General features: G+C 42.0%; 2 protein-coding genes across 2 annotated transcripts in view; one reads left to right on the top strand and one right to left on the bottom strand.

Moving 5' to 3' along the window:
• rbpjb (recombination signal binding protein for immunoglobulin kappa J region b) overlaps nucleotides 1–12,132 on the top strand; it is a 41,329-nt gene extending 29,197 nt beyond the window's left edge. The window contains exons 3-11 of the mRNA XM_054601368.1: nucleotides 3,341–3,436; nucleotides 6,173–6,338; nucleotides 6,813–6,987; nucleotides 7,695–7,832; nucleotides 8,105–8,217; nucleotides 8,885–9,025; nucleotides 9,385–9,540; nucleotides 9,671–9,774; nucleotides 11,555–12,132. Coding sequence (XP_054457343.1) covers nucleotides 3,341–3,436; nucleotides 6,173–6,338; nucleotides 6,813–6,987; nucleotides 7,695–7,832; nucleotides 8,105–8,217; nucleotides 8,885–9,025; nucleotides 9,385–9,540; nucleotides 9,671–9,774; nucleotides 11,555–11,879 — 1,414 coding nt within the window. The 3' untranslated portion in view covers nucleotides 11,880–12,132. The remainder of the gene's footprint in view (nucleotides 1–3,340; nucleotides 3,437–6,172; nucleotides 6,339–6,812; nucleotides 6,988–7,694; nucleotides 7,833–8,104; nucleotides 8,218–8,884; nucleotides 9,026–9,384; nucleotides 9,541–9,670; nucleotides 9,775–11,554) is intronic.
• A 6,261-nt stretch (nucleotides 12,133–18,393) lies between these two features.
• cckar (cholecystokinin A receptor) lies at nucleotides 18,394–24,060 on the bottom strand. The gene is made up of 5 exons (XM_054601770.1): nucleotides 23,934–24,060; nucleotides 23,117–23,368; nucleotides 20,423–20,684; nucleotides 19,770–19,897; nucleotides 18,394–19,010 (listed from the first exon to the last, which is right to left on the bottom strand). The coding sequence occupies exons 1-5, from the start codon at nucleotides 24,058–24,060 to the stop codon at nucleotides 18,394–18,396; spliced, it is 1,386 nt and encodes a 461-aa protein (XP_054457745.1).
• Nucleotides 24,061–24,447: the final 387 nt, after the last annotated feature.

Raw genomic sequence — 24,447 nt, 5'->3', positions numbered from 1 at the left:
ACCATCAAGGTGCCACCATCAGACTCTAACTAACATTCATCATCCAGTCCACACCGATGGCCTTCAGGAGCAACTTGGGGTTAAGTGTCTTGCCCAAGGACACATCGACTGCCGAAGCCGGGTATCGAACCACAATTATGTGGTAAACGAACAAATGCTCAACAAACCAGAATATGTTTTATATTTTAGATTCTTCAAAGTAGTTGAATGAGAAGGTGTGTCCAAACTTTTGACTGGTACTGTAGATATTAGTCTTTTTGTTTGTTAGTTTTGCATATCATATCCTTTATGTTTGTATGCATGTTGGTATTCTTTTGCACACTGCACACTGCATGCCACTCTTGCATAGGAAGTGAAGCGGTGCCCCGGTCACTGTCGCTCTCACTTCTTCTTCCCATCTTCGGCTTTTCAGAAAGAGACCAATTTTTTTTTAACATATATTGTTGCTCATTGGTGGAACAATTTCCTCTTTCCTTTCTCTATTGTATTGCTGTCCTCAATTACTTTTACTTGCTAGTTACTGCTCAAGCACAACTATTTATGGTACACAAATGATGTGGTACATGTGGAGATGTGCCTGGCACAAATGTACAGGACTACCTATGCTTATTAGTGAATGGGAAATTCTGTCTCGATGATGACTTGGTTACATCTACATATTGTTATATATATATATCTCAAAAAACCCCAAACCTTTCCATCTGTCTGACATTGTCATATTTATAAATATTTTATGTCTTTTCACAATATTCTAAGCCAAGATGCCATGATTTGTACGGCTGCAACCATGCATCAGATGGAAAATATTTTAGAGCATCACTTTCTACACATTTTGACATATTCGGTATCTTTTTGTAAACCTCGGCTTCCCCCACTAGAATTGAATCTGAAATTCGGCTGGGTTCTTTTCAACAAAGATGCTTGACTTACACAACCCGAGCTTGTAAAGATGGAAGGTTTATGTTATTCATTCGATCCCAGGATATTCCGTTTAATTTGAGCGTTGCCACATGCGGGGCGTCTTTGTTATCTGTTCAGAGGTTATTTAGGGGTAGCTGTGAAGGTGGATAGCAACGCTTAAGAGGGGCATTGCAGATGACGCTACATGAAGAACCGTTACTGAGTGAAGTCTTAATCTTCTGGTGAAGCGTTTCTGCGTTGACCTGGGGGAAACGGTCCATCTCAAACTTAGCCACATTGGTCTGGAACGGCTTAGTGAGCAGTGAAACAGTGTTAACCACAAGTCAGGGCTGTTGCACGAAACCAACCCAACACGAGTGTGAGATTCTGGTGTCATACGACCGCGAAGCAATGTGTAAGATGATGTTGATTAAAGAGCCAGAGGTATGTGGCTGATTTCAATTCGGAGCTTTTATGGGCAATTGTTAACAAGGTGATGAATGGATCATGCAAGGTGTTTTTTGAATTCTTGTTTTCACAAGAAAGTGTATCAGCAGGGCAGTTTAGTTACTAGCATACTTGGGAGTAAACAGGATTTCTTTTTGTTTAAATTTTTGTTGCTTTTTTGCAACCGAAAAAATGCTGCTCTGCTCCTTTTAACTTAAGGTGCCTTTTTCATTCTGCTTGTTTTGTCTTAAAACCAGTATATATTTCATTTACTGTCACATTGAACAAAAAAAAAAGCATCAAATCATCATAATTTGGATTCTTGAACCAGGTCACATTTTTGCTGCTTGATAAATAACTGTGTCAGGGTGCCGTAGTGGTTAAGCTGCATACCATGCAACCTCAATGCGTGTTGTTTCATTTGTGATGTCACCCTTCCTGCAAGCCTCGCAGGTCACATGCAACACCAGAGGTGTCCAGTGACATGTGCCCTGACATCAGCGGGCCCCGGACTGTGTATTCTGCATACAATCAATCATAACTGTGAGCTCGGGAGCCTCTCCGGAGTTCAATGTAGTCTGTAGCCGAGCATGACACTGGTGAGTGTATCGCTCACTCTGGCCCCAGAGGAAGGTTATGTCATTTAATGTAAACATGAGGAAGTGCAAACCACATCCCTGCAACAAAAGTCAGATACGTTCTAATCAAACTACAGCATTTGAGGTCTCGAGTTGTGTGCACCTTCTTTTTTTTCTTCTCTTGATTTGGGAAAAGAGAATAATTTCCTCCATGTGGTGTGTAAACGGTATCAGACTGCATCGGATCAGTTAAACGGCCTCAAGTGTTTGGTATTCCAGGATTGTACCTCCATAATTTTTTCCCTCGCTTGCAATCAGTAATTTAGAGAAATACTGAAAATAACATCAGAGCAACATTTTTATTTTTTTGGGCCGCTGCTCGGGACTCAGATTGCAGCTTATTACGCCGAAAATAAGTGTCTGATCACAAAGTGAGGTGAGAAATAAAACCTTTCCCCTGATGAACCAAAAACCCCTCTCAGCCTTCCTCCTCCTCCTCTGTAACCCCCCCCACACACACACACTGTGAGGGGGGCCCCTTGCTTTCAATAACAAAAGCCCGGTCTAACCCGAGCATGCGGCCCAGTATTGCGTGGCAGAGTGGAAAAGCTGTGAGTGGGGAGCCCTCGGAGCGGCGCGGCGTGTCAGGTGTCACTGACATCTGTGCATGTGCGCGGTTTGGGTCCGGGGTGTGTTGATGTCCATGCGTGTGATGCGTCTTAATTGTGCATCCAAGCCTGATCTTTGACCTCCCGCTTTTCAGCGCGGCATAAGCTCTACTGGTCTTCCCCAGATATTAAAATATATATGATTTCAGGCTAGTGGGGGTGAGGGGGGGGGGTTGGAGTTGACAGAAGTAATTTGAGCGCGGACCTCGCGACATCTTGACACGAGATGAGGAATCTTCTTTTTTTTTTTGTTGTTTTTTTTCCAACTCTGGTGTTCCTTCTCCCCCCACCCTTTAGTCTTCCTCGTCTCCCCCTCCCCTCTCCTCTCCCCCCACCTAGTGCTCCTCGCTGTCCCTCTGAGCCGGTCATTCACGTTTCAGCCCACCCCCCCGCCTCTCAAACGGACCCAGCTGGGGGAGAACATAGCATTTTTTTGTGCAGGCCGTGAGGCTTTCCAGAGGTCGTTGCGAGTGTACCGAATGTATGCAATGTGTGTTTCTGTATGTTCTCATTCCATACTTCACACGTGTTTTTTTTTTTTTTGGTTTTTTTTACACACTAAAGCTTGACGATACACAATGACCCCCACACCAACCCTCCATGCTCCCCCTGCTTCGGCTTTACGTTTCAACACACACATTATATCACTTCACCTCATCTGCTGAATCACAACATCTTTCTCTCTCTCTCTCTCTCTCTCTCTCTCCCTCCCCCCGTCTCCCCCGTCTCCCTCTTTCCATCTCGCAGAGAAGCGATGAGGAATTACCTGAAGGAGCGAGGTGACCAAACTGTTATGATCCTGCACGCAAAAGTTGCACAGAAATCCTATGGCAATGAGAAAAGGTGAGTGAAATAGAAAGAGCTGCTTTCCCCCCCCGGTATGATGCCTTAATCAAGGTTTCCTCCAGCCTTGATCATCATGTATTTGGATTTTAGAAAATAAAGTAAGGCTGAGAAGCTTTCACAGGTTCATAGATGGAATATCACCACCATATTTCTTCAGCATGTGTGATCTCTTTGGATCTCTCTCCAGTGTAGGATTAATACTTCATATACATAAAGCTGACTTCTTCTCAGTCTCAGAGGATTCATCCATCATTCTGATTTGCTTTCCTGCAGAAAGTTGGATCAGAAGATTGACATCGCGTTCATGTCTATTTGATGAATATGAATCTCTAGCCAGCAGCTGGTTAAGCAACAACAGGCAACACAGTCCTCCTTCCAGCACCGAAAAAAGTTAATAAGCTGACATGTTATATCTTGTTTGTTTTTATCTGTACAAAAAGTGAAATCTAGTTTTATGGAGGGTTATGAGCCAGAATGTTTCTTGGCCCGTAGCAATCCAACTGTTTTTCTAATCTTAATGTGCTAAGAGACTGCAGCCTTAGACAACTATAGCTTTAAAGTTTAATAAAGAAAAGTAGACTATTCTTATATAATCAAATTTTTCTCATTCCAATTTTGATGTTTTTCCCAATAGGGAGTTAAAAGACACTTAAAGGTGAATACACTGATTCCAAACAGCTACGCTTTAAAGGGAGCTATTAGCATCATGAAGAAACACACACTCTGGCCCCTTCACAGCGAGGGGGTTTATGTAGAGGTACCGCATGTCACTCGAGGGGATCCGGCTACAGAGAGAATGGAAAAACACACATTCCCAGCTTGCCTCGGTGCAGCGTGGGTACCCCCCCCCGACCTCCCATATCACAAGAGGTCAGGGGAGGAAACGAGGGGCGACGTTCAGGTGAAGGCCGCCGAGAGGAGGAAGGAAAGGGAGTTTGGGGGTGGGGGGGGTGATTGGAATGAACCGGTGAAACCCTGGAGCATTTAGGTGTAAGGATATTCAAGGACAGAGCACAAGAGGTCTCAGAGGTTCTCAGAGCAACTTAAAGTGTTGCTGTCTTTCTTTTGTTGTAATTTCCACGCAACCGCAGGGTGATCAGGTTTTTTTTTTCACACAGCTCATCTTTTCTTCCTCTAAACCCTTCCTGTAACTCTGCTCTCACCTTTTTACCTCTCACTCTCAAACTTTTTATAGCCCCCACCCCCCCCCCCCCCGCTTTTTTTTTTTCTTCTTTTCGCTCATTATGCAACTCTCCCTCTCCGGCGCTCCATCCTCCGCCTGTTTTCTTGGCCGAGCCGCAGCGTTTCTGCTTGCGATCTCATCGGGCCCATCTCTCAGCGAATCAGCCTGTTTTGCGGGGGCCAACTTTAGAGAGTCGAAGCACACAACGGGGGGGAAAGGTCGAGGCCCCCAAGAACACTCTTGTCACATGCAGGCTTGTACAGGTTCGGTCTCCGAAGTGTTGCTGGATCGCGAGTCTGAATGAGTGTGCTTAGCCGAAAGATTCTGCTGTATCACAGTCACAACCGAATTCCCCTCACACACACACACACACACACACACACACACACACACACACACACACACACACACACACACACACACACACACACACACACACACACACACACACACACACACACACACACAGGCAGATTTCTGTCAGTGTGCCTATCAGTGTTTCAACATCCCCTTGGCCTGCAAAACCCCCATGATGCTCACGTCATGTGCGTCCTTTCTTGCACCGCTGATTACATCTGCATGTAACATAACCAGGGAGCCAAAGACAGTGGGCGCATGGAGAATGCAAATGTGCTCTTTCTTTCTGTCTGAGCTTTTTATAGGAGGCGAAAGTAGACAAACACCCACAGAGGCAGACGTGTGTGTGTGTGTGTGTGTTGCGAAATAGGTAGCTTTCCAGTTCCACACACACACACACACACACACACACACACGCACACGAGTTTATCTGAAGTTCTGCTGGTTCAGTCATGAGTTTATTTCACATTTGATGAGGCTAAAGTTGATGGGTTTTCTTAATGGAGTTCTGTACTTTGACGTTAGGAGGTATTTTCAAGGAGCGGAGCAAGAAAAGTACGACTTCCTGAAATGGAAATTTGTTTTAGGAGATCAGTTTCATGCTGGGCGGCTCATGTTAACATCTGCTAAATTAGACTCGACAGTTTCAGGAAAGGGTGCTTAGTTTGATTGTGTACAACAGAGTGTGTTGGTAAAAGTTCCCGAGTGTCTGGTCGAAGCGTAGCACAGGTCTGCCCTCTTCTGGTGGAAATGGAGAGATGCACATTGTATTTTTAAAGGAGATGTTACACTTGTTTTTATTTCTTCTTATTTTGACCGGTGGTTTGCGTCCTTGAAATGTACTTTTTAGGTATATTATTACTCTGTTGACATGTTTTTTTGACAAATAATGTAGAAGTTAATCTTAAAGACACAAATCTTTCCGAGCATGCTTGTCAGTCATGCGGATGTATTTTTTCCTTTTTCATTCTGGCAGATAACAAACATGCTCACTTATATTAACATTAACAAACTAAAATATTAGTTACAGGGGATAAAAAAATTATAAATATTATGACCTACTCAGCTGTCCAGGTAGCCACTGAAGCGGTTTTACATTGGACAGATGCTGAAGGGAATATCAACGAAGGAGAAAACAGATGGTCTAGCGATCTCAGTCCAAAAAATTCATAGATAAATTTGCATGTGTTCAGGTTCTTCTGCCCTCCTCCCTGCGTTTACCTGATGGGCAGCGGCTGGAAGAAAAAGAAGGAGCAGATGGAGCGAGACGGCTGCTCCGAGCAGGAGTCGCAGCCCTGTGCCTTCATCGGCATCGGCAACAGCGACCAAGAAATGCAGCAGCTTAACTTAGAGGGAAAGGTAAAAAGCACAGACACACACACACACACACACACACACACACACACACACACACACACACACACACACACACACACACACACACACACACACACACACTGACGCACACAAGTTTATCTGAAGTTCTGCAGTTATTCACTAGAAGCTGACACCGCTTCACACCTTCCCTGCAGGCACTTTACAGTAATAATACTGGAAGTCTGTCATTTGCCTTCAGAGCATTTGAGGGATTTTTCTGTTGACAGTGATGACAAATATGTAACAGGCGACGTGGTAGAAAAAAACAGGAACGTGAGCCGTGTTCTTGTGTCACTGTGTGTGTGTGTGTGCGTGTGTGTGTGTGTGTGTGTGTGTGTGTGTGTGTGTGTGTGTGTGTGTGTGTGTGTGTGTGCGTGTGCGTGCATCTTTTCCAGGAGTCATTCTTATGTGTTCTGATTACTGTCCTTGTTCTGCCTCCCCTCCATCTCCACCCAGAACTATTGCACAGCCAAAACCTTGTACATATCCGACTCCGACAAGAGAAAGCACTTCATGTTGTCCGTCAAGATGTTCTACGGCAACAGCGCTGACATCGGCGTCTTCCTCAGCAAGAGGATCAAAGTCATCTCCAAGCCCTCCAAAAAGAAACAGTCGCTCAAAAACGCTGACTGTGAGTTTTGCTTCTCTGTGTCTCACGCACGTACTTGTCTTCTATTTGTGCTGGGGACAATGTTTGTTGAAGAGTTTATCATTGTACAGGAAAGTATGTTAATGTGACAATTATGGACAACATTTATTTATCAGACTGAAAGCTTAAGTTACAGTCAGATTATTGGTGGGACCTTTTTTTTTTAAAAAGAGGCCTGCCCAAAATATCAACACAATTTTGATGCACACACCAACAAAGAAACCATAGCTTATGAAATAAGAAAAAAGAAGGAATGAAGGATAGAAAGAGGGGAAAAATGAACAGAAAACAGAAAGGAAGTCAAAACAACGTAAAGCTTGCCCATTGTAGTTTTGTTTATGTATGTAGTATGTATGTTATTGTGATTGATTATATTTATAATTTAAATTTACTTCAGTATTTCTTTTTTTGCACCGTCACTTGATTTTTATTATTATCAGCATTCCTATTATTGATAAGAACAGTATTGTGATGTTATATTTCCAACCACTAGAGGGCAGCGTAGCTTCACATGAGTGTCCAGTAACCCAGTTATGTCACATGTATCACACTTGTAGTGTACTCATCACCTCGTCCGCTAAGATTAACACGCTGTCAACGCAGCTGTAAGCAACATGTTTGGGTCGTTATGTAACCCGTCTGTCTGTGTGTCCTCTTCTTCATGTGTTTTTATTTTTTTTCCCCCACAGTGTGCATCGCATCAGGGACCAAGGTGGCACTTTTCAACCGGCTTCGGTCCCAAACAGTCAGCACGCGCTATCTACACGTCGAGGGTGGCAACTTTCACGCCAGCTCCCAACAGTGGGGCGCCTTTTACATCCACCTTTGTAAGTCAGCAAATGAATCATACAGAGGTTCAGCATGATTTAAGAGAAGGAATGCGGTTTGACAGCTTGTCACTTTGTCTTCACGTCTCGCTCTGCTCATTGTAAATGCAACCCACGCTGTATTATAGTAATTACACAGCTGATTCATCACGGACAAATCAAGGGATTGATTGATTGAATGAATGTGGGTTTGAGTGCTCTGAAAAATGTTAAATGTGTTTATTCGCTGCAACACTGACTTCCTCTTTCTTTCCTGCATTGTGTGTTTTCAGTGGACGACGAGGAGTCAGAAGGAGAAGAGTTCACTGTGAGAGACGGTTACATCCACTACGGCCAGACAGTCAAGCTGGTCTGCTCTGTTACAGGCATGGCCCTGCCCAGACTGGTAAAAGAAAACACATCGTTTGAGATTAGAGGGATCAGAACAGAAGTAGACACTTAGAAGGTGGTTCTTTTAAAGCATCAGCTAAGAGAATAAAACAAAGGAAAATAACACCAAAAACTTTGCAAATCATTTCAAGAAACAAATAGAAATATAGGTTGTCCTTATCTTAAAGGATATTATTTTTACAATTTATTTTTTATAAAGATTACTCAAACTAGATACGTGTTAATTACTGAACTTTAGAGGTTTTGTAGGTCGATTTTGTTACCTTTTGGAGAGCCAGGCTAGCTGTTTCCCCCGTTTCCAGTCTTTATGCTAAGCTAACAATGAGGGTGGTACTATCGATCTTCATCTTTCTTAACTGTTGGCAAGAAAAAAATACAGGCATGTTTCCCAAAATGTTGTAATATGGATAAACATTAAGAGTACGTAACATATAGACCTTGTTTGTCCAAAGACCATTTTTCTGAAATTAGTTTCATGTTCTTTTACAGTTTTTAGTGATTTCAATAAGCACCTACTAAACTTTCTTTTTGACTTCCCCCTTCTTTTCTTTTTCTTGTCCTCTCCCTCCTCCTCTGTTTTCAACCTTCCCTTTCCCTTCTCTCCGTTCTCCCATCTATCTTCCCGCTGGTCTAATCCCTGCCTTTTTTCCCCTCCCCATCAGATCATCCGTAAAGTGGACAAGCAGACGGCGCTGCTAGACGCCGACGACCCCGTCTCCCAGCTCCACAAGTGTGCCTTCTACCTGAAGGACACGGAACGCATGTACTTGTGCCTTTCCCAAGAAAGGATCATCCAGTTTCAAGTTAGTCTCTCACCTTTTTCAAATCAAGTCAATTCCACACCACTTACCGATGATTGAAGATGCTACTTTAGCATTCTGCATTAAGGAGCGATCTCTGTACCGTTTGAGTGCACTCAAATATAGGAAGTGCTATTGGGCTCAATCCTGCATCTATTCTTCTTTCTTATCATGGTGTTGGGATGTTTTTAGGATGACATTTTTTTCTTTGAAGTACACTCCGCTTTTTTAGATGTCCTGAAGCCAAAGAGGGACATTTGATTGCAGTCCTGATGAGAGTAGTCTTGATTGGGTGCAATTGTCGGTGGTTACCTCTTCACCAGATGTGCGTTAAAGGTCATGACTCCCCCTTTTTCTGCTAGGCCACTCCATGCCCAAAGGAACCAAACAAGGAGATGATCAACGACGGCGCCTCCTGGACAATCATCAGCACAGACAAGGCTGAATACACTTTCTACGAGGGCATGGGCCCCGTCCACTCGCCTGTCACCCCCGTGCCTGTGGTGGAGAGCTTACAGGTAGACGCCGAAGAGACAGCATTTTGGATACACAAATGCCCTTGTATTTCCTGAACACAAACCTGGTCACAGTGTAGGTTTAGTCCTCTTCATATCGGCGATGTCGCTAAACGATCTTCTTCTTCCGCAGCTAAACGGTGGAGGCGACGTCGCCATGCTGGAGCTGACGGGACAGAACTTCACTCCAAATCTGCGGGTCTGGTTCGGAGACGTTGAGGCCGAGACCATGTACAGGTTTGTCTTTTTCTTCTGTTTTTAATTTGATTGATGATTCTAGGTAAATGTTCTTTTATATTGTTTTCTCCCTGCCTGTGACTTTTTATGCATACTGTAATTCACAAGGCTTCATGATGGACTCTTTCCTTTTCTTGGCCAAGATGAGATCCATTATCCGCAGCAGATTAGTTAGAATTTTCCTTTTTTCCCCCCCTCATTAGCATACAAATTGGCCATTTCGACTTATTTGGGGATTTATTAGGGACCATGCAGTCATAGAAAAATGATGGGCTTTAAGTTCAATGCCAATAATTGCGATATGAATAAGTTAGTAGTGTAATTTGAATTAATAAAGGCTTTCAGAATGCTCTCTGCGAGACTTGATGCTGCAGATCCGTTGAATGCCTAATGGCCTGAATCCTATCAGTCAGGTCGTATAATGCTGCTTCTTATTTTTGCTTCGAGTGAGCCAAAAAACCTTTAAGAGCCGAAGTACTGCAATGTTACACCCTTGTAAAAAGCCATTACCTTAGATTTCCCTTCTGTCATGTTGAGTTTTATAGATATAGTGCATTTGATGTGTTTTTGTATCAGTACCACCCACCAAGCGTTACGTCACAGAGGGTGGAGGAACACGAAAGTCAAGAACAACCACCGTCAGAGAAAACAGTGGGACCTCCATGACTGTAGTGCTACAGAGGCGTCATAAATATAACAAGAGTCCCTGTTCTGCTTGGGTGTGACATGTAATGGACTTAGGGTCAGGCAATATGAACATTTGTTTACCATCAGATATTTTTATCTTTACTATTTATGTAACTCTTGTATGAGTCTGTTTTGGGCAGTGTTGCCAATCAATTCAGATATTTTTTTTAAATCAGTGTGATGAAGTTAAATGCAGAGGTGTTAATCATAAGTTTCATCCCAATACTACATTATATTTATCATTCAGACGATACTGCAATACGATACTTGCTGATATCACAAAGTCTGCCCAGGTACGATTAAGATAACATTCAGAGAATTGCGATTGAAACCATCAACCCACAAAAAGCAACTAAGATATGATCTGACAATCTTATCACTGGGCTCTGTGGGTAAATAGGAGCACTTGGACGAAATTGGTGACACAGTCGTGCCATGGGAATTTCTAAATAAAAGCTCATCTTACAGATGATGATGCGTATCATCGTATATGATCATTGAGTCCATAGATCAAGTTATCTTAGCCATCGACAGTTCCTCAGTTCATTCTCAAGACGGTACAATGAGTCACAAGTGTATTAGTGTATTAGTTCAGCCTTTCTAACATTTTCATTTCCTTACACACATACCCCTGCTAATATCTTTGTATTAACATCTTAGCAGTTAAGGTTTCAATAAAAGTATGTGTATTTCTATGGCAAAATATCACGACAAAGGCTCTTATGTATATTGCCTCCTCCTAGATAAACTCAAGTTACGTCCATTGATGGACAATTGTGAAGGAAAAGTAAGAGACAAAAAAATTTATGTCTCAAATTTAGGTGATTTTGTATTTTTCAGATAACTAGTGCTTTTCTTTAGGTTTCAGAACATTTTTGTTCTTTGTAAGATCAACAATTTAAAACCCAGTTTTATTATCTGAAAAATGAATGTCACAAATTCAAAAACACAACATTTTGGAGGTACGGGGTTTTCATAATTCCCACCAAATGTATATACTTATTCGGTTTTGTCTTTTTATCATACACGATCTTGTAACTCAACAAAAGTTCACTCTTCGTGTTGTTTTCTTTCCCGCCAAACACTCCTCCAGGTGTGCGGAGAGCATGCTGTGCGTTGTGCCCGACATCTCCGCCTTCCGCGAGGGCTGGCGGTGGGTGAGGCAGCCCGTCCAGGTGCCCGTCACGCTGGTCAGGAACGACGGCATCATCTACTCCACCACGCTGACCTTCACCTACACACCAGAGCCCGGGCCGCGGCCGCACTGCAGCGCCGCCGGGGCCATCCTGCGGGTGGGAAACTCCACCCTGCTCAGCAACAACAGCCAGGAGGCCGGCCCCGGCGTCTACGGCCCCAACAGCACCTCCAACGCAGGAGTCACGTCCTCATCCTCCGCCGCCGCAGCCGTGGTCTCCTAACGCACACAGGGGGCCACTCAATACTATATGCCTTGAGAGCAGATGTACCACAAGGTATATAAAAGACAATGGGGAAATAATAAACAAAAGACTGACTCACTCTAAAGTGCTGCGTATTCATTTTGGATACAAAGAATCTGAAATGGAAAAAAATTGGTGGGAGAAAGAAGCAAACGCAGGAGGGAATCTGAAGGAGGAGCTGTCAGCCAACGGGAATAAGCGGGAAAAAAAGGTGCTCCTTGACACGCCCCCTCCCCCCCCCCCCCCCCACCCCTCTCCTGTGGTTACTTTAGGGACCTGCCTATCCAGTTCTGGTGTTTGGAATGAGTGAAATTCCTGCAGGCTCGGAGCACCAGCACCTTTCTGCGGCTGTGAGAATGGGAAAAAAAAAAAAAAAAAAACCACAACAACAATACATCCACCGTGTACAAACAAAACAAAAAAATCTCCCGAAAGGAAAGTATATTTTTGCTCCACCCTGCTCCCCCCCCTCCTCCCACCACTTGTTTTTATAATTATTCCTTTTTTTTTGTTCTTTTGTTTTTTCGTTGATTTGTGGTTTCCTAAAGGGGGCTGGATGTATTGTTGTTGGAGGGGGCGCAAGGATGCAGAGGGACTCACATAAAACGTGACGATAACATAGTTTTTATGGACCAAGGATCTTGTATAAGCTTTAGTAAAGGTACATTTTTCTCCATACCTTTTTTGTATTAAACATATAGTACACTTTTGTTACCAAATAGTTTCTATTCTTCCTCTGAGCTTGGGCTTTGTTTTCCCCCCTTTGAGGTCCAATATCCCAACCTGTATGTTATTGCGACCTTACTACAAACGCCTGCTTTTTCAGTCTATGGATTGAACTTTTTTTTTTTTTTAATTTCTTTTTTTATACTCTTGCTTCTTCTGTTGGGGGAAAAAAAAATCTGAAGTCCGGGTTGTTTATTTACATAAGCGAAGGTTGGGTTTTTTTTTGTTGTTGGTTTTTTTAAATTGGGGAATAACCTCAGAGGGCCTATGTTTTTTTTTATCATTGGTTTTTATGAAGTCTTTAAAAAGAAAAGCTTTAAGCAACGCCTCTGCCTTGCCTGCAATACTCTATGTGCGCTATGTCTCCTTCTGGAAAGTATGGAAAGTATATACACATCAGAACATCTCACATGGAGCCATAGCAACATTTGCAGAATACGTGAAAAAACTAGACTTCCATGGTTACGAAAGCAAGTCGGTTTCAAACTAATGTAACAAGCGTAGTCATTGACTTAAAAGGATAGCCTTAGTACTGTATATTCTTACTGTGTACACAGTCGAACCGCTCACATATCTAATATCCTGTATCTGTCGCTCTATTGGTCACTGTTAGCGTATCATAATGTAGTGAAACTCTCTAAAGCTGCACCTAGCAAAGGTGTCTTCCAGTGTGTGCTGTAGTTCTGGTGGCATTTAACTCCAGTGGTTTTCCAAAAAAAAAAAAAAAAAAAAAGACGGACACTTTTCAATTTGATGTGGCCTTAACCGATAACTTCAATTACAAAAAAAAAAAAAAAAAAAAAAAGTACTTCACCTTTTTTCTTATCTGCTGTTTACTCACCTCGGAGGAACCTGTGCGTAGCACAAAAACAAGCTAATGCCTCGCTTCCTGTCACAGGAGCTGCGCCTCCAGAACCACCTTGTCATGCAAAGCAGCCTTTCCGAAGGATCTCTCGGCCTTGGTCTTCTCGGTGTTCCAAGTACAATAAGCCCAGTTTTTTTATTCTCATGCGGTGCCCAGCACCCTTTTCACTTTTGGTACAAATGTCTCACGAGCGCCGTAAGCTCTTACTCAGCCTTCTTTTTAAAACAAAACAAAAAAAAGAGAGATATCTCCTGTGGTTTTTATTATCTTTGCAGAAACAAGCGTGTGTACATTGTTAACTCACTGTCCGAGTAGTTGCACTCATCTGTGTTGTTCATGGCGACCGCGTCCTCCTGTAGGAGTATAAAAGGCCTTCTAAATGTGTGTTATTGAAGATGTGCATTTCCAAACAGAACAGCAATATTGTACAGGTCATTTCATCGTTTTTGTCCGCCTGAGCACTAGTTCACCAGCCAGCAAAGTGTGCGTGTGTATGCGTGTGTGTGAGTGTGTGTGTGCGCATGTGTGTGTAACTGTCATATGTAGTTGCTGTAATGGAATATTGAGTCAGACTCGCTCCATTTGAAAGTGTGTTCCAACTGCTCTCCAAAAAGGAAAAATAACCTGAGATTCACGGGGTGTTTCTGTCTTCCACCACGATCCAAATGTCTGATTATTGTGGATAAACATTCAAAGGCAATACTTGTGATCTAGTATTACAGTACAACTGTATACACTTCCGGAAGGGAAAAAAAAAAAAGAACAACAATAACTGTAACTTGAATGTCTGCTTAATGAAGTGTTCCAGAAATGTTTCCCTTCAAACAAACCCTTGAAATAGGAACAAAAAAGGATTCGCTTGCACCCCCTTTTTATTAATAAACAAAAAAAAAACCCGATTAATTTATGCCCCTATTAAGCCACCCTCGCCCACCTGTCAGTCATTAATGTTAAATGTTTTATATTGTAATATTGATATTTTTTAAATTATTGGTACAAAGTCTCCCCTTGTCTTATGTCAAAAAAAAGAAGAAAAAAAAGAAAAGAAAAGTGCATTATTGCCCGTGCTGCCTAGGTTGGCCTGGGAGTGTATTCTTTTTTTTTTTTTTTTTTTTTTTTTTGAGTTTCCTTCAAAGAGGCCACTTCCTGTATATCGTGGAGTCGTGGAGGAGTCGGTGCTGCAGCGGCGGTGTAGCATCAGAACCGAATATTTGCGATATTTCTCCTCCAACACCGAAGCGTTGTGACGAGCCGCAGGTCACCCTGAACCCTTTACTCTGCAGGATGGAGGTCGCAAAACATCTTAACTGTAGATTTTTTTAACGTGAGTGTTTTTTCTACTAGCTCTTAAAAAAAACCCGTCAGTGAGTTTTTGAACATAGCCTTTCTGCATTAGCATCACACCCCGCCCACTCTTCCCCCTGTTCCCCTTTCCACCCCCCCATTGAGCTTGGATATTTTTGGGTTTTTGTTTACATGCTGAGTCGCCTCTTACGGCTACCCCCCCCCCCATCCCCCACTGGCTCCTCTACATCTCATCACGCGAGTCAGAACAGAGCAGTTTTGTCTCATTGGCTCAAACTAATAAAAAGGGGGTGGGGGGGGGGGGTGATGCATGCTTTTTTCTTTTTTCTTTTTTTTTTTTTTAAATGTGTCGCCTTGACAATCTGAGCTGGTTTACAGTTTATTTTAGGGAGGATGCAGAATAACTTGATATCAAGTGTCACACTTAAAGGGGGACGAACTATCAAAAGGGGTCAAAAAAACTGAATGTTACACGCCTTCTTTAAAAAAAACGCACGCTGTTATTAACAAAGAGAGGAAGAAAAACAAAACAAACGCCATCTCATTAGCGATGCTTTAACAAAATATCTTAACCTGGTTTTGTTTCTCTTTGTGTGTCTGGTCATATTTGTTTTACTCTTCCAAAAGCAGCTGTTCTTGTGTTTGTTTTTTTTTGTTTTGTTTTTTTATAATGAGCTCTGAACAATGTATGTATCCTCTAATATGCCAAATGTCTTTTATAATGTAGTTTTCATGCACTGCTAAACAAAACAGGGCAGAGTGAGAGGCAGCTTTAAACAGATAATAAAAAAAAAAAGGAGTGTGGAGCCCGTTCTCTGTCGCACTCAGCCTTACTTCTCCTTAAGACTATTGGGCTGTTTGCACTACAGAGTGCTAACCTTTATTTTTCTCTCACACATTTCATCCTCACTCTTTACCTCTCATGTTTATGTATGTACATTTGGAGTTTTTTAACACGCAGCCTTTTAATGCTTAGCTTTGCTACAGTCCGATCACCTTTTTTCCGTCGTCATTCTCCCCTTTCCTTCTCCTTCTCCTTCTCCACGTGCTTTCACTCTCTTTCACTCTCACTGTATCTGTGTATTATTCTAGTAAATGGTAAGCAGAGGTGTCATTGTGTTAGTATACTCAGTGCTCAAAGGGTTGCTGATGGTAGAAACCTGTGCCGTTTGTAACATTTAGCAATAACGTCAAAACAAAAGGGGACGGATTCTTTTTTTTTTTTTTTTTTGTGTTTTTGATAACATACGTTAGTTTTTTTGTTTGTTTTTTGTACATATTGCAGCTCCAGATCATGCTCAAATCTGTATGTCATTAAAAAGAAGAAGAAAAAAAAAACGAGAAAAAAAAACTTGCAATATTGGCATAAAAATGAGAAATAAAAAAAGTGATATAAAATCTCACTTTGTGTAACGTTTTTAATTGTCATCAGTAATGTAATCATGTTTATTTATTTTTTTACACTTTATTCCAAATAATTCAGGTTTAAGCAGAAAAAGTACAAATGTTGATGTCAGGCTTGTGTATCTTCCCTCCTCCAGTGGCCGTTAAGCTTCTCCCAGGGCTTCTGGCGTCTACCAAGCCCAAATGGAGCTCTTATCCTTGGGAAGAAGTCCCAGCAGATCCCCCCTCTCTCTCTTTACACCACTTGTCTGGGCCCTAATGCCCTCTGTCCTTTAGAGCCACTCTTATTAAAGCCGTTAAAAGCTCCAAGTTACTCTGCCCCAAAGCCTCTGCAAACGCACTTGCAAACCGGGCGCTCGATGTCTTTATATGGTCAACCAGACGTTGTGTTTTTTTCAGAGATGGTTTGTGTGTCCGTACATAAACCAACAGAACACAGCACCGTCCCTGAAATACACTTTTAAGATGTACAATATGAACTCACTGATTACATTCAATTATGTTTAAGTTTAGCAGGACTTCCGATCAAATAGGCACATAATCATGCAATAAAACTAAATCTCTATTAATGCATCAAACTTCAAAGTAAGAATTTATACAACAATATTACATCGTAACACACAAAAACAAGAAATGTTTGCTACATGAAGGCTGCTATATTTAACAGTAGGAATCAGTGAAAAACAGGCGGGTAATGCCGGGAATTTGCTTTTTTTAAAGGAGAAGGGATACAGGTGTTCAAAGTCCCACTACATGATAAGGCCTCTGCAGTTCCCATAGCACACACACACACACACACACACACACACACACACACACACACACACACACACACACACACACACACACACAGCACAAACCCCCCCAAACCCCCCATCGGCACACACAAACACAGGGGGGTCAAGGACAAGAGCAGAACTGTTTGTGCACCGGAGGACTGTTTTGATGCTGCTGATTACAGTTACATTGCAGCGTGACAGACGACAAATAAAAGCCTGTTTGCGAATATATATATTGTATATTGTTACTATTTACTACAACTTTCAGGCTGTTTTTAAAATAGTTACGTTTTAGCCATGTGTTTGTGGAAGCAGTGAGCATACGACTGGATAAATGAAGCTTTGGTTATACTGCAAAAGTTTAGTTTTTTTGAGTTTGTAAAAAGGATGTTTTGATATAGTTTTGCTGTTGTTAAACCTTGACTCCGTTTGCATTTAACATTTATCAAGACTGTTCTCCGGTTTTTGATTTCTCAGTTCGCCGGGGAGGCGTTCGAGAAATTCAAAGCTTTATTCAAGAATTCAAGGTAACACAGGGTGAGTAATTGAAAGTATTCCTTTTAAGTAGCTAAACTTCCAATAACGCTGGCGTGGTTCGGTTCAATCTTGACCTTGGAAACAGCAGTTGTCGTTTTAGTAGCCGTGTAAGAGCTTTTGATCTGATCACATGATCTTCGACATTATATTGACCTTGCCTAGTTTTTTTTTCTTCTGACCTCTCATCAATGTTGGCTTAAAAGATAATTCTTGATTGTTGCACCATTTCCATGACAACTGCACTGAAACTCAATCTGCTGATGAAGACGAGGTACGACAGAGCAGTTACTAAAATACCCTCGAGGTGAGATTCATTTGTCAGCTGATGTAGTCACCAAGGGCGAGTTCTTTTTTGCAAATTGTCACTAACTTTTTTTAAAATTTATTTCCAGGTGAAGCAGACCTTGAGGTGAACTGTTTTCATAACAGGAAAGTAAGAATTAAAATACTTTTCTTTGTAATTTTTCCTCTCTGGCACTGATTCTGGTTTTGGATATTTCTCATTCTGGTGCACATAGTTCAAAACAATGAACTGTACGGAAAGACAATTTGGTCCCTGTGACACTAAAATGTATATAAAGAGGGCGGTAAACATCATGAAGTTGTAATCTGCTTCATAAAAGTACTCCCTTCCTAATGACAGACTTGAGGCCCCTTCAACGTAAGCTTTAGAAAAAAACATCTGGCTGTGACATCACGGAATGTGCACCTCTACTGCTCCACGTTAACAACAATTGTACCCACGTCGCGTCACACTTAAAGCTAAAGCGACGTAGCTGCTCATAAACTAGTCCTATAAGGGCCTTACGTTAAAAAGAAGAATCCCTTTAAGTGTTTGCACTCAGCCAGAGCTCTTACACCGAGGTATCAGTCCAGTTTAGGTCAGCTCGTTCCAGGCGGAGGCACAGATGCCGGTGTAGGTGAAGCGCGTGCTGCCTCCGCTTGGTGTGGTATTACCATTCTGCTCGTTGGCCTTTGGCCTCGCACTTAATCTGCCCGCTTCTCCTTTGGCTTCCCCGATTCCAGGTGACCTCCCCAAGCCGCCGCCACCGCCTCTGCCGCCGCTCCCTCCGCCTTTCCTCCCCAAGCAGCTGCAGCAGGTGAAGGTGGACAGCATGCCCTGGCGGAAGCGCTTGTTCATGAAGCAGTAAATGATGGGGTTGACGCAGGCCGAGGTGTAGGACAGCAGGTGGATGTAGGAGATGGGCGCCCCGGTCAGGCGGTAGGCCGAGCGCCGGTCGAAGGCCTGCCACGCGTTGACCACGAACACGGGGGTCCAGCAGAGGAAGAAGAGGAAGACGATGACCAGGAGCATGCGGATCACGCGCTTCTTGGCCATCAGGTTGGCTGTGGAGCTGCTGCCGCACACTCGGCTCGCCACGGGCTTGCTGCTGGGGTTACTCGTGGTCGCTGTGATGCTCTTCCTTTTAGACGGCTGCAGGTAGCAACCATCACTGTCACCGGGTTTGATGCTGCCAGTGCTGAGTTGTCTTTCTGCCGGGGGGGGAGGGGGAGTGAATATGAGAAGATAAGACGGGAGTGTTGGAGTGCAGTTTTATCAGCAGTACAAAACCACTCATGACTTGGAAAGTTGAGGTTGTATCTGTCACTTAAAACATATGAATGTAAGAGTGTTCTATAAGCCAGGGATGAGTTTCCAAAAGATTAGAGGGAAATCATCATCTTTTATGTTGAGTTAAAGCGTAAGTCTGGTGATATTCTATAAAGTTTCTCAAGAAAGGACCAAATTGAACAATTAATTGATCCTACTAAAAAGTATTGTCCGTGTAGCCAATCCCAATACCGCTTATTTTCTTTGCAATAAACCTCCTTTTTTATGCTTTTCCTTTGGACGTGGGCCCGGTGGTTTATTTTGTGACAGTCTTACAAACTTGCTGCAGTAAACTCTCACTTGAGCACAATGTGTATCAATCCGCAGCTGAAAATAGTCCCAAAGATGCACCTTTTACTCCAGTTTAAGATACGTTCGCTAAAATCCACAGTGCCCAGCTGTTTTAGGGAATTCTTAAGCCTTTTAAGAAGAAACCTAGCTATATGCTTCTGATGAGTTTTTAAAGATGTATGTACAGACAGATTATATCGGTCGTAAAGTATTGAAACATGGAGTAAGATATTGTTGGTTTTGGTCTTTTCATAGTGATTATTTATTATAGGAAAATGTATAGTAATGCTAACTTTTTCCTTAAAAAGAAACTGTTGCTTTTGATGACTTGCTTTGTTTTATTTTCATACCTCGGTTAGATTTCCTGCTTGACAGCTCAAATGTGATTCCCCGGTAGAGCTCCAGGCAAATGAGTCCGTAGGCGGTCATCATGACGATCCCGGGGATTAGGAAGAGCATCAACAACAGGGACACATACCTGCAAGAGACGAATTCAGGGGAGGAAGAGCATTAACTGATAATTAAATCAACACCAGAGCCAATATATGAATCCTCTGCCTTTGAGTCTAGACTAATATCATCATGACAACATAACATTTATATTGTATTTAATGGGTAATAAGCCACACATTGTTTTATCTTTTCTTTTTTCCATTATAGCAATTTAAATGTACCTTTTAATCCGGTCTCTAAAAGCACTTTGGACTACATGTCTTGTTTTTTTAAAATGTGCTGTTTAAATGAATCGACCTGACAAATTGACTTTGTTATTTCAAATTGTTTGCTTTTGTTTTAAAGAGTCAGATCCGTGAAGATTTCCCCCAAGTGGTCGTCTCTCACCATCAGCACCAGACTGAGAAAAAAATCAATGAACGGGCCATCTGAAATTAGCAACGAGCTACTTTAGCTGCCACACAATCTGAGTGCATCTGAGTGTGAAGGCGCTCTCCTGGGACAGCAAAGGTACGACGCTCCCTCATGCACTTGTTTTTTTTTAGCTCACCAGGACTGCTGGATGACGTCGTTGGGCCACACTAGGCGGCACATGAATCCGGTGCTGTTGTTGTGGCGGGTGAAGGGCTTGAGGCCACTAGAAATGGGGTACGGCAGCATCAGGATGAAGGACGCCACCCAGGTGGCAGTGATGACTTTGGCGGCGTGGGATTTGGTTTGCCACGTCCTGGAGGTCAGCGGGTTGCAAATGGCACTGTAGCGCTCCAGGGAGATGGCCACCAGGTTGAAGGTGGAAACACTCACTGAGACACCTGCACAGATCGGAGAAGACAAAAATAGATTACCGACTCAGTGTTGAGCTCTGATTTGTTAAAAACATAAGAACTATATATATCTAATATCTGATAAAGAATGACCTGACATATATGAACATAGAAATCACATAAACAGTCTGTTTTTTAAGGAATAATTCAACATTTTGGGAGGTACGACTTAGATGAGAAGACTGATATATGACCCTTAGCTTAGCTTAGCATAAAGACTTAAAACAGGGGCAAAAAGCTAGCTTGGCTCTGTCCAAGGGAGGAAAAAAAACCTTTATCTTGATGGAAACACATGAGACTGGTATCAAGCTCTTGGCAAGAAAGCAAATTAAGTGCATTTCCCAAAATAGAACGGTTCCTTTTATTAGGTAACATTTCCCTTCACCTTGGCTTTGTTCTTTCGCCATGAGCTACGGCACATTCATTTTTAGTCACAATCAATGTAACTGCTGAGCAGCTTCATCATGTCTGTCTGTTACCAATTAGCGTTAACACACTCAGGAACAATAACAATAAGAACTATAAATACATTAAAATCATCGCTGTGTACAATCCAAGATAAGTGACACATGAACAGATAAACACACGGACAAACGAGGTAATAATCCTGGATGACGGAGCGCTGATCTCACTAGATGGAGCAACTGGAAGTAAGGAAAGAATTGAAAATTTGATTTCCTAGCGGACCTGTAATTGGATGAGAATGAAATATCGGTAAAGGTGCTCCATCTGTAATGACGGTACGTCGTTACAAAGCTCCCAGTGAAGGCTCTTTGTGAGGGAAAAACTTCTGGAATTCATCAAAATCACGAGCAGATTAAAGCCAAGGGAGCGTTGTTTCAAATCCCTGATCTGATTTACCGTCTGCGGCCTCCGTTATTTATTGTTAGAGAAATAATGTGGAAGTCATTTAAATCGGTAATGGGCATAAAAATGACGTTGATTGAAAATGTAATTTTGTCTTTAAATGTTGGGCTTGTAAAAACAAAGGAACGTCTGACCTCTGCCACAAACAAACTCATATTAAATTATGATTTTTGCTGTTTAACTTTCAAACTAAACTAAAAGCAGGCATTTTGGTTTGAGTTATATCTAACAATATGTTCAACTATTTTCCCTGCAAAGAGCAAGAAGAGAACTAAACAGCTTCTATGGAGTCTATTACTGCTTGTAATGGGAGGACAGTTAATGCTGTTAATACATTTCTTTGTAAAAGGGTAGGCTTTTATATAAATAACTTTTACCCGCCTTATTAAAGTGTGGGGTAACTAATAATGCTTAATAAGTTCAGTGAATGGCCTTTGTCCTTCTCAACTCCTGCACTGATTTGATCTGCCTCTGTCTGACTGAAGTGGGTCAGGTTGTGCTGTTTACTTGTGCTGAGCTGTCTTTTGTTCCGCCACTGTATCTTACATCACTGCGTATCGGACCGTGTTGGATTGGCTGCTTGTACGTACACGCCTGAAGCTCGGATTCAAAGTGAGCGCGTTGGAACTTTGTTCACTTCAACAGATGTGACTGAGAAAACAGCCGTTAGTGTCAAACTCTGCACATACATCATCAAACACAGTTTTTAAGGGGGGGTTTTAAAGTTTTGTTGAAAATGGTCCCGAACTGATCGTATAGATTTAATTCATAATTTCCAGTTGGGAACTTGTATTACCCACCATGTATCATTTTGCTCAAGACTGATAATAATAGACCCTGTCTGTAGCTATTCATGAGGGTGAATGTTCTGTAGAAAAAACAGGAAACAACAGTCTATATTGCACGTAAAAAATGCAAATATTGAAGCAGGAAAAACTAAATTTGTGGCTTTAGATAAATCTGCACTTTTTGACGACATGTTTACTTCGACTAGAGCTGTTTTTAGCTTATTTTTCAACACACTAAATCACCACGAACATACCGGTAAATGAACCTTTGTGCAGGACATGGCCGAAGATGACTGTAATTATCCTCTCTCTCTGCCATACAATGTAATTACCATAAAAATATGAAACATAATATGAATGCACAATGTACCCAGAGTTCATTTTGCATCGGGGTTTGGCAGAAATGGGTTAGAATTAGAAGATAATAGAGCATCAGTGAAAAACCTTTACTCATTTCCATCAAACTTGGATGCAAAACTTAAACTGTTATGGCAAAATGTTCTTTTTTCTTATTTCTATTTGTCATTTTCTTTACTTCAGTATAAGAAAGTTTACTTTGGGGATAATAATACATTGAGGTATCAAAATGATATCATTTATCTAGATTTCAACAATATATGATTGATATGGTTAAATAAATCTAGTAAAATAAGTTGAAATCTGTATAATTTAACCGTAACGGAAGATTTAAGACCACAAAAAGACAACAAATAAGATATATCACGATTTAAAGATAAAATAATCTAATGTAATCATTTTAATCACCCATGAAGTACATGACCAGCTTGCACATGCCGGTGCCGAAGATGAAGTCCCTCATGAGGTTGGGGATGAGGGTGAAGGGGATGCAGACCAGAGAGACCATCAGGTCGCTGATGGCCAGAGACAGCAGGAAGAGGTTGGTGACGGTCCTCATGCGCCTGTTCCTCACCAGGACGGCGATGATGAGGCTGTTGCCCAGGACGCTGAGGAGGAAGATGAGGCCGTAGAGGACGATCCGGACTGTCTGGTTGATGTCTGAGAGGAGGAGGAGACACATTAATGCACAGACACATAAACTAGGGCATGTCATTCTTAAAATGTGTGCTGTTTTTACTCACACACCTCGGTTTATTTGTATTCTTAACTTTATTTACACCCTAAATCACTCTAATACATCCAGAATATCCCTGTCTATAATCGTATACACAGTGGATGGTTGGACAGTGCCTCTAACCATAATAAACTCACTAAAATGTAAATATGTTGCGTCTGTCCTCTTAGATATTTTGTCCACAGAAAGTATTGTGCCATTTAATCCAATATCTTATTTCCATAACGTGTTTAATGGCATTTCAGTTTACTTGGCATGTCAAAGCCAGTGTTCACTGACAACATATGTGTCACTTCTAACAGACTGCATTGGCTGTGTGGAGGTCCTGAGACATATGTGCTAATAAAATGCCCAAAACAGTCGCTCTTATGGCGCAAACTGGAGACAACCGGTTGCATTTGAAACAAAAACACAATATGTCATTTTCTGAACACAACTATCAACTATATATCATTTTATTGTTCCATAAAATAGATAAATGCACTGTACCTTTAGGTTCGGGTGAAGGATCCTGCTCGTTCTCGCACTCCGAAACATTCTTGATTCCAAAATTACATAAAATCTTGTTGAGGTCGGTTGAGTTAATGAGCATGTCGTGTAGTGTGAAGGTCTCCATGTCGGGTTCTCCTCAGGTACAAACAGTCATATGAGAAGAACAGCATGCGTCATGCTCTAACACAAAAAGAAAAGACTCCAAAATATGAGATTTGTTACAACAGATCTTCTCGGTCGATTTTAAAAAAGAAGAAATAAGAATAATAATAATAATGGTCTCTACAAGTTTCCCAGTCTGGTGCTGCGCTCCAGTCCTGCTCAGCATGTCCAGCTACTGAACATGTGCAGGGTTTGCATTGTGGAGTGCTCTGCCCGCCTTTAGGTCTGTGCAAGTCAGCATCAAGCCCCCTTTTTTTTTTTTTTTTTCTTTGTATAAAACAAGTCATAAATCATTGCAGTAATAGGGATGCTGCTCGGTGGTATAGGCAATATGTTGTCTGCATGGAGC

This window comes from Anoplopoma fimbria, chromosome 7 (assembly GCF_027596085.1).
Source record: "Anoplopoma fimbria isolate UVic2021 breed Golden Eagle Sablefish chromosome 7, Afim_UVic_2022, whole genome shotgun sequence".
Classification (NCBI taxonomy): domain Eukaryota; kingdom Metazoa; phylum Chordata; class Actinopteri; order Perciformes; family Anoplopomatidae; genus Anoplopoma; species Anoplopoma fimbria.
Note: the sequence above shows the minus strand (reverse complement) of the source record. Positions and strands in the feature narration are given on the sequence as shown.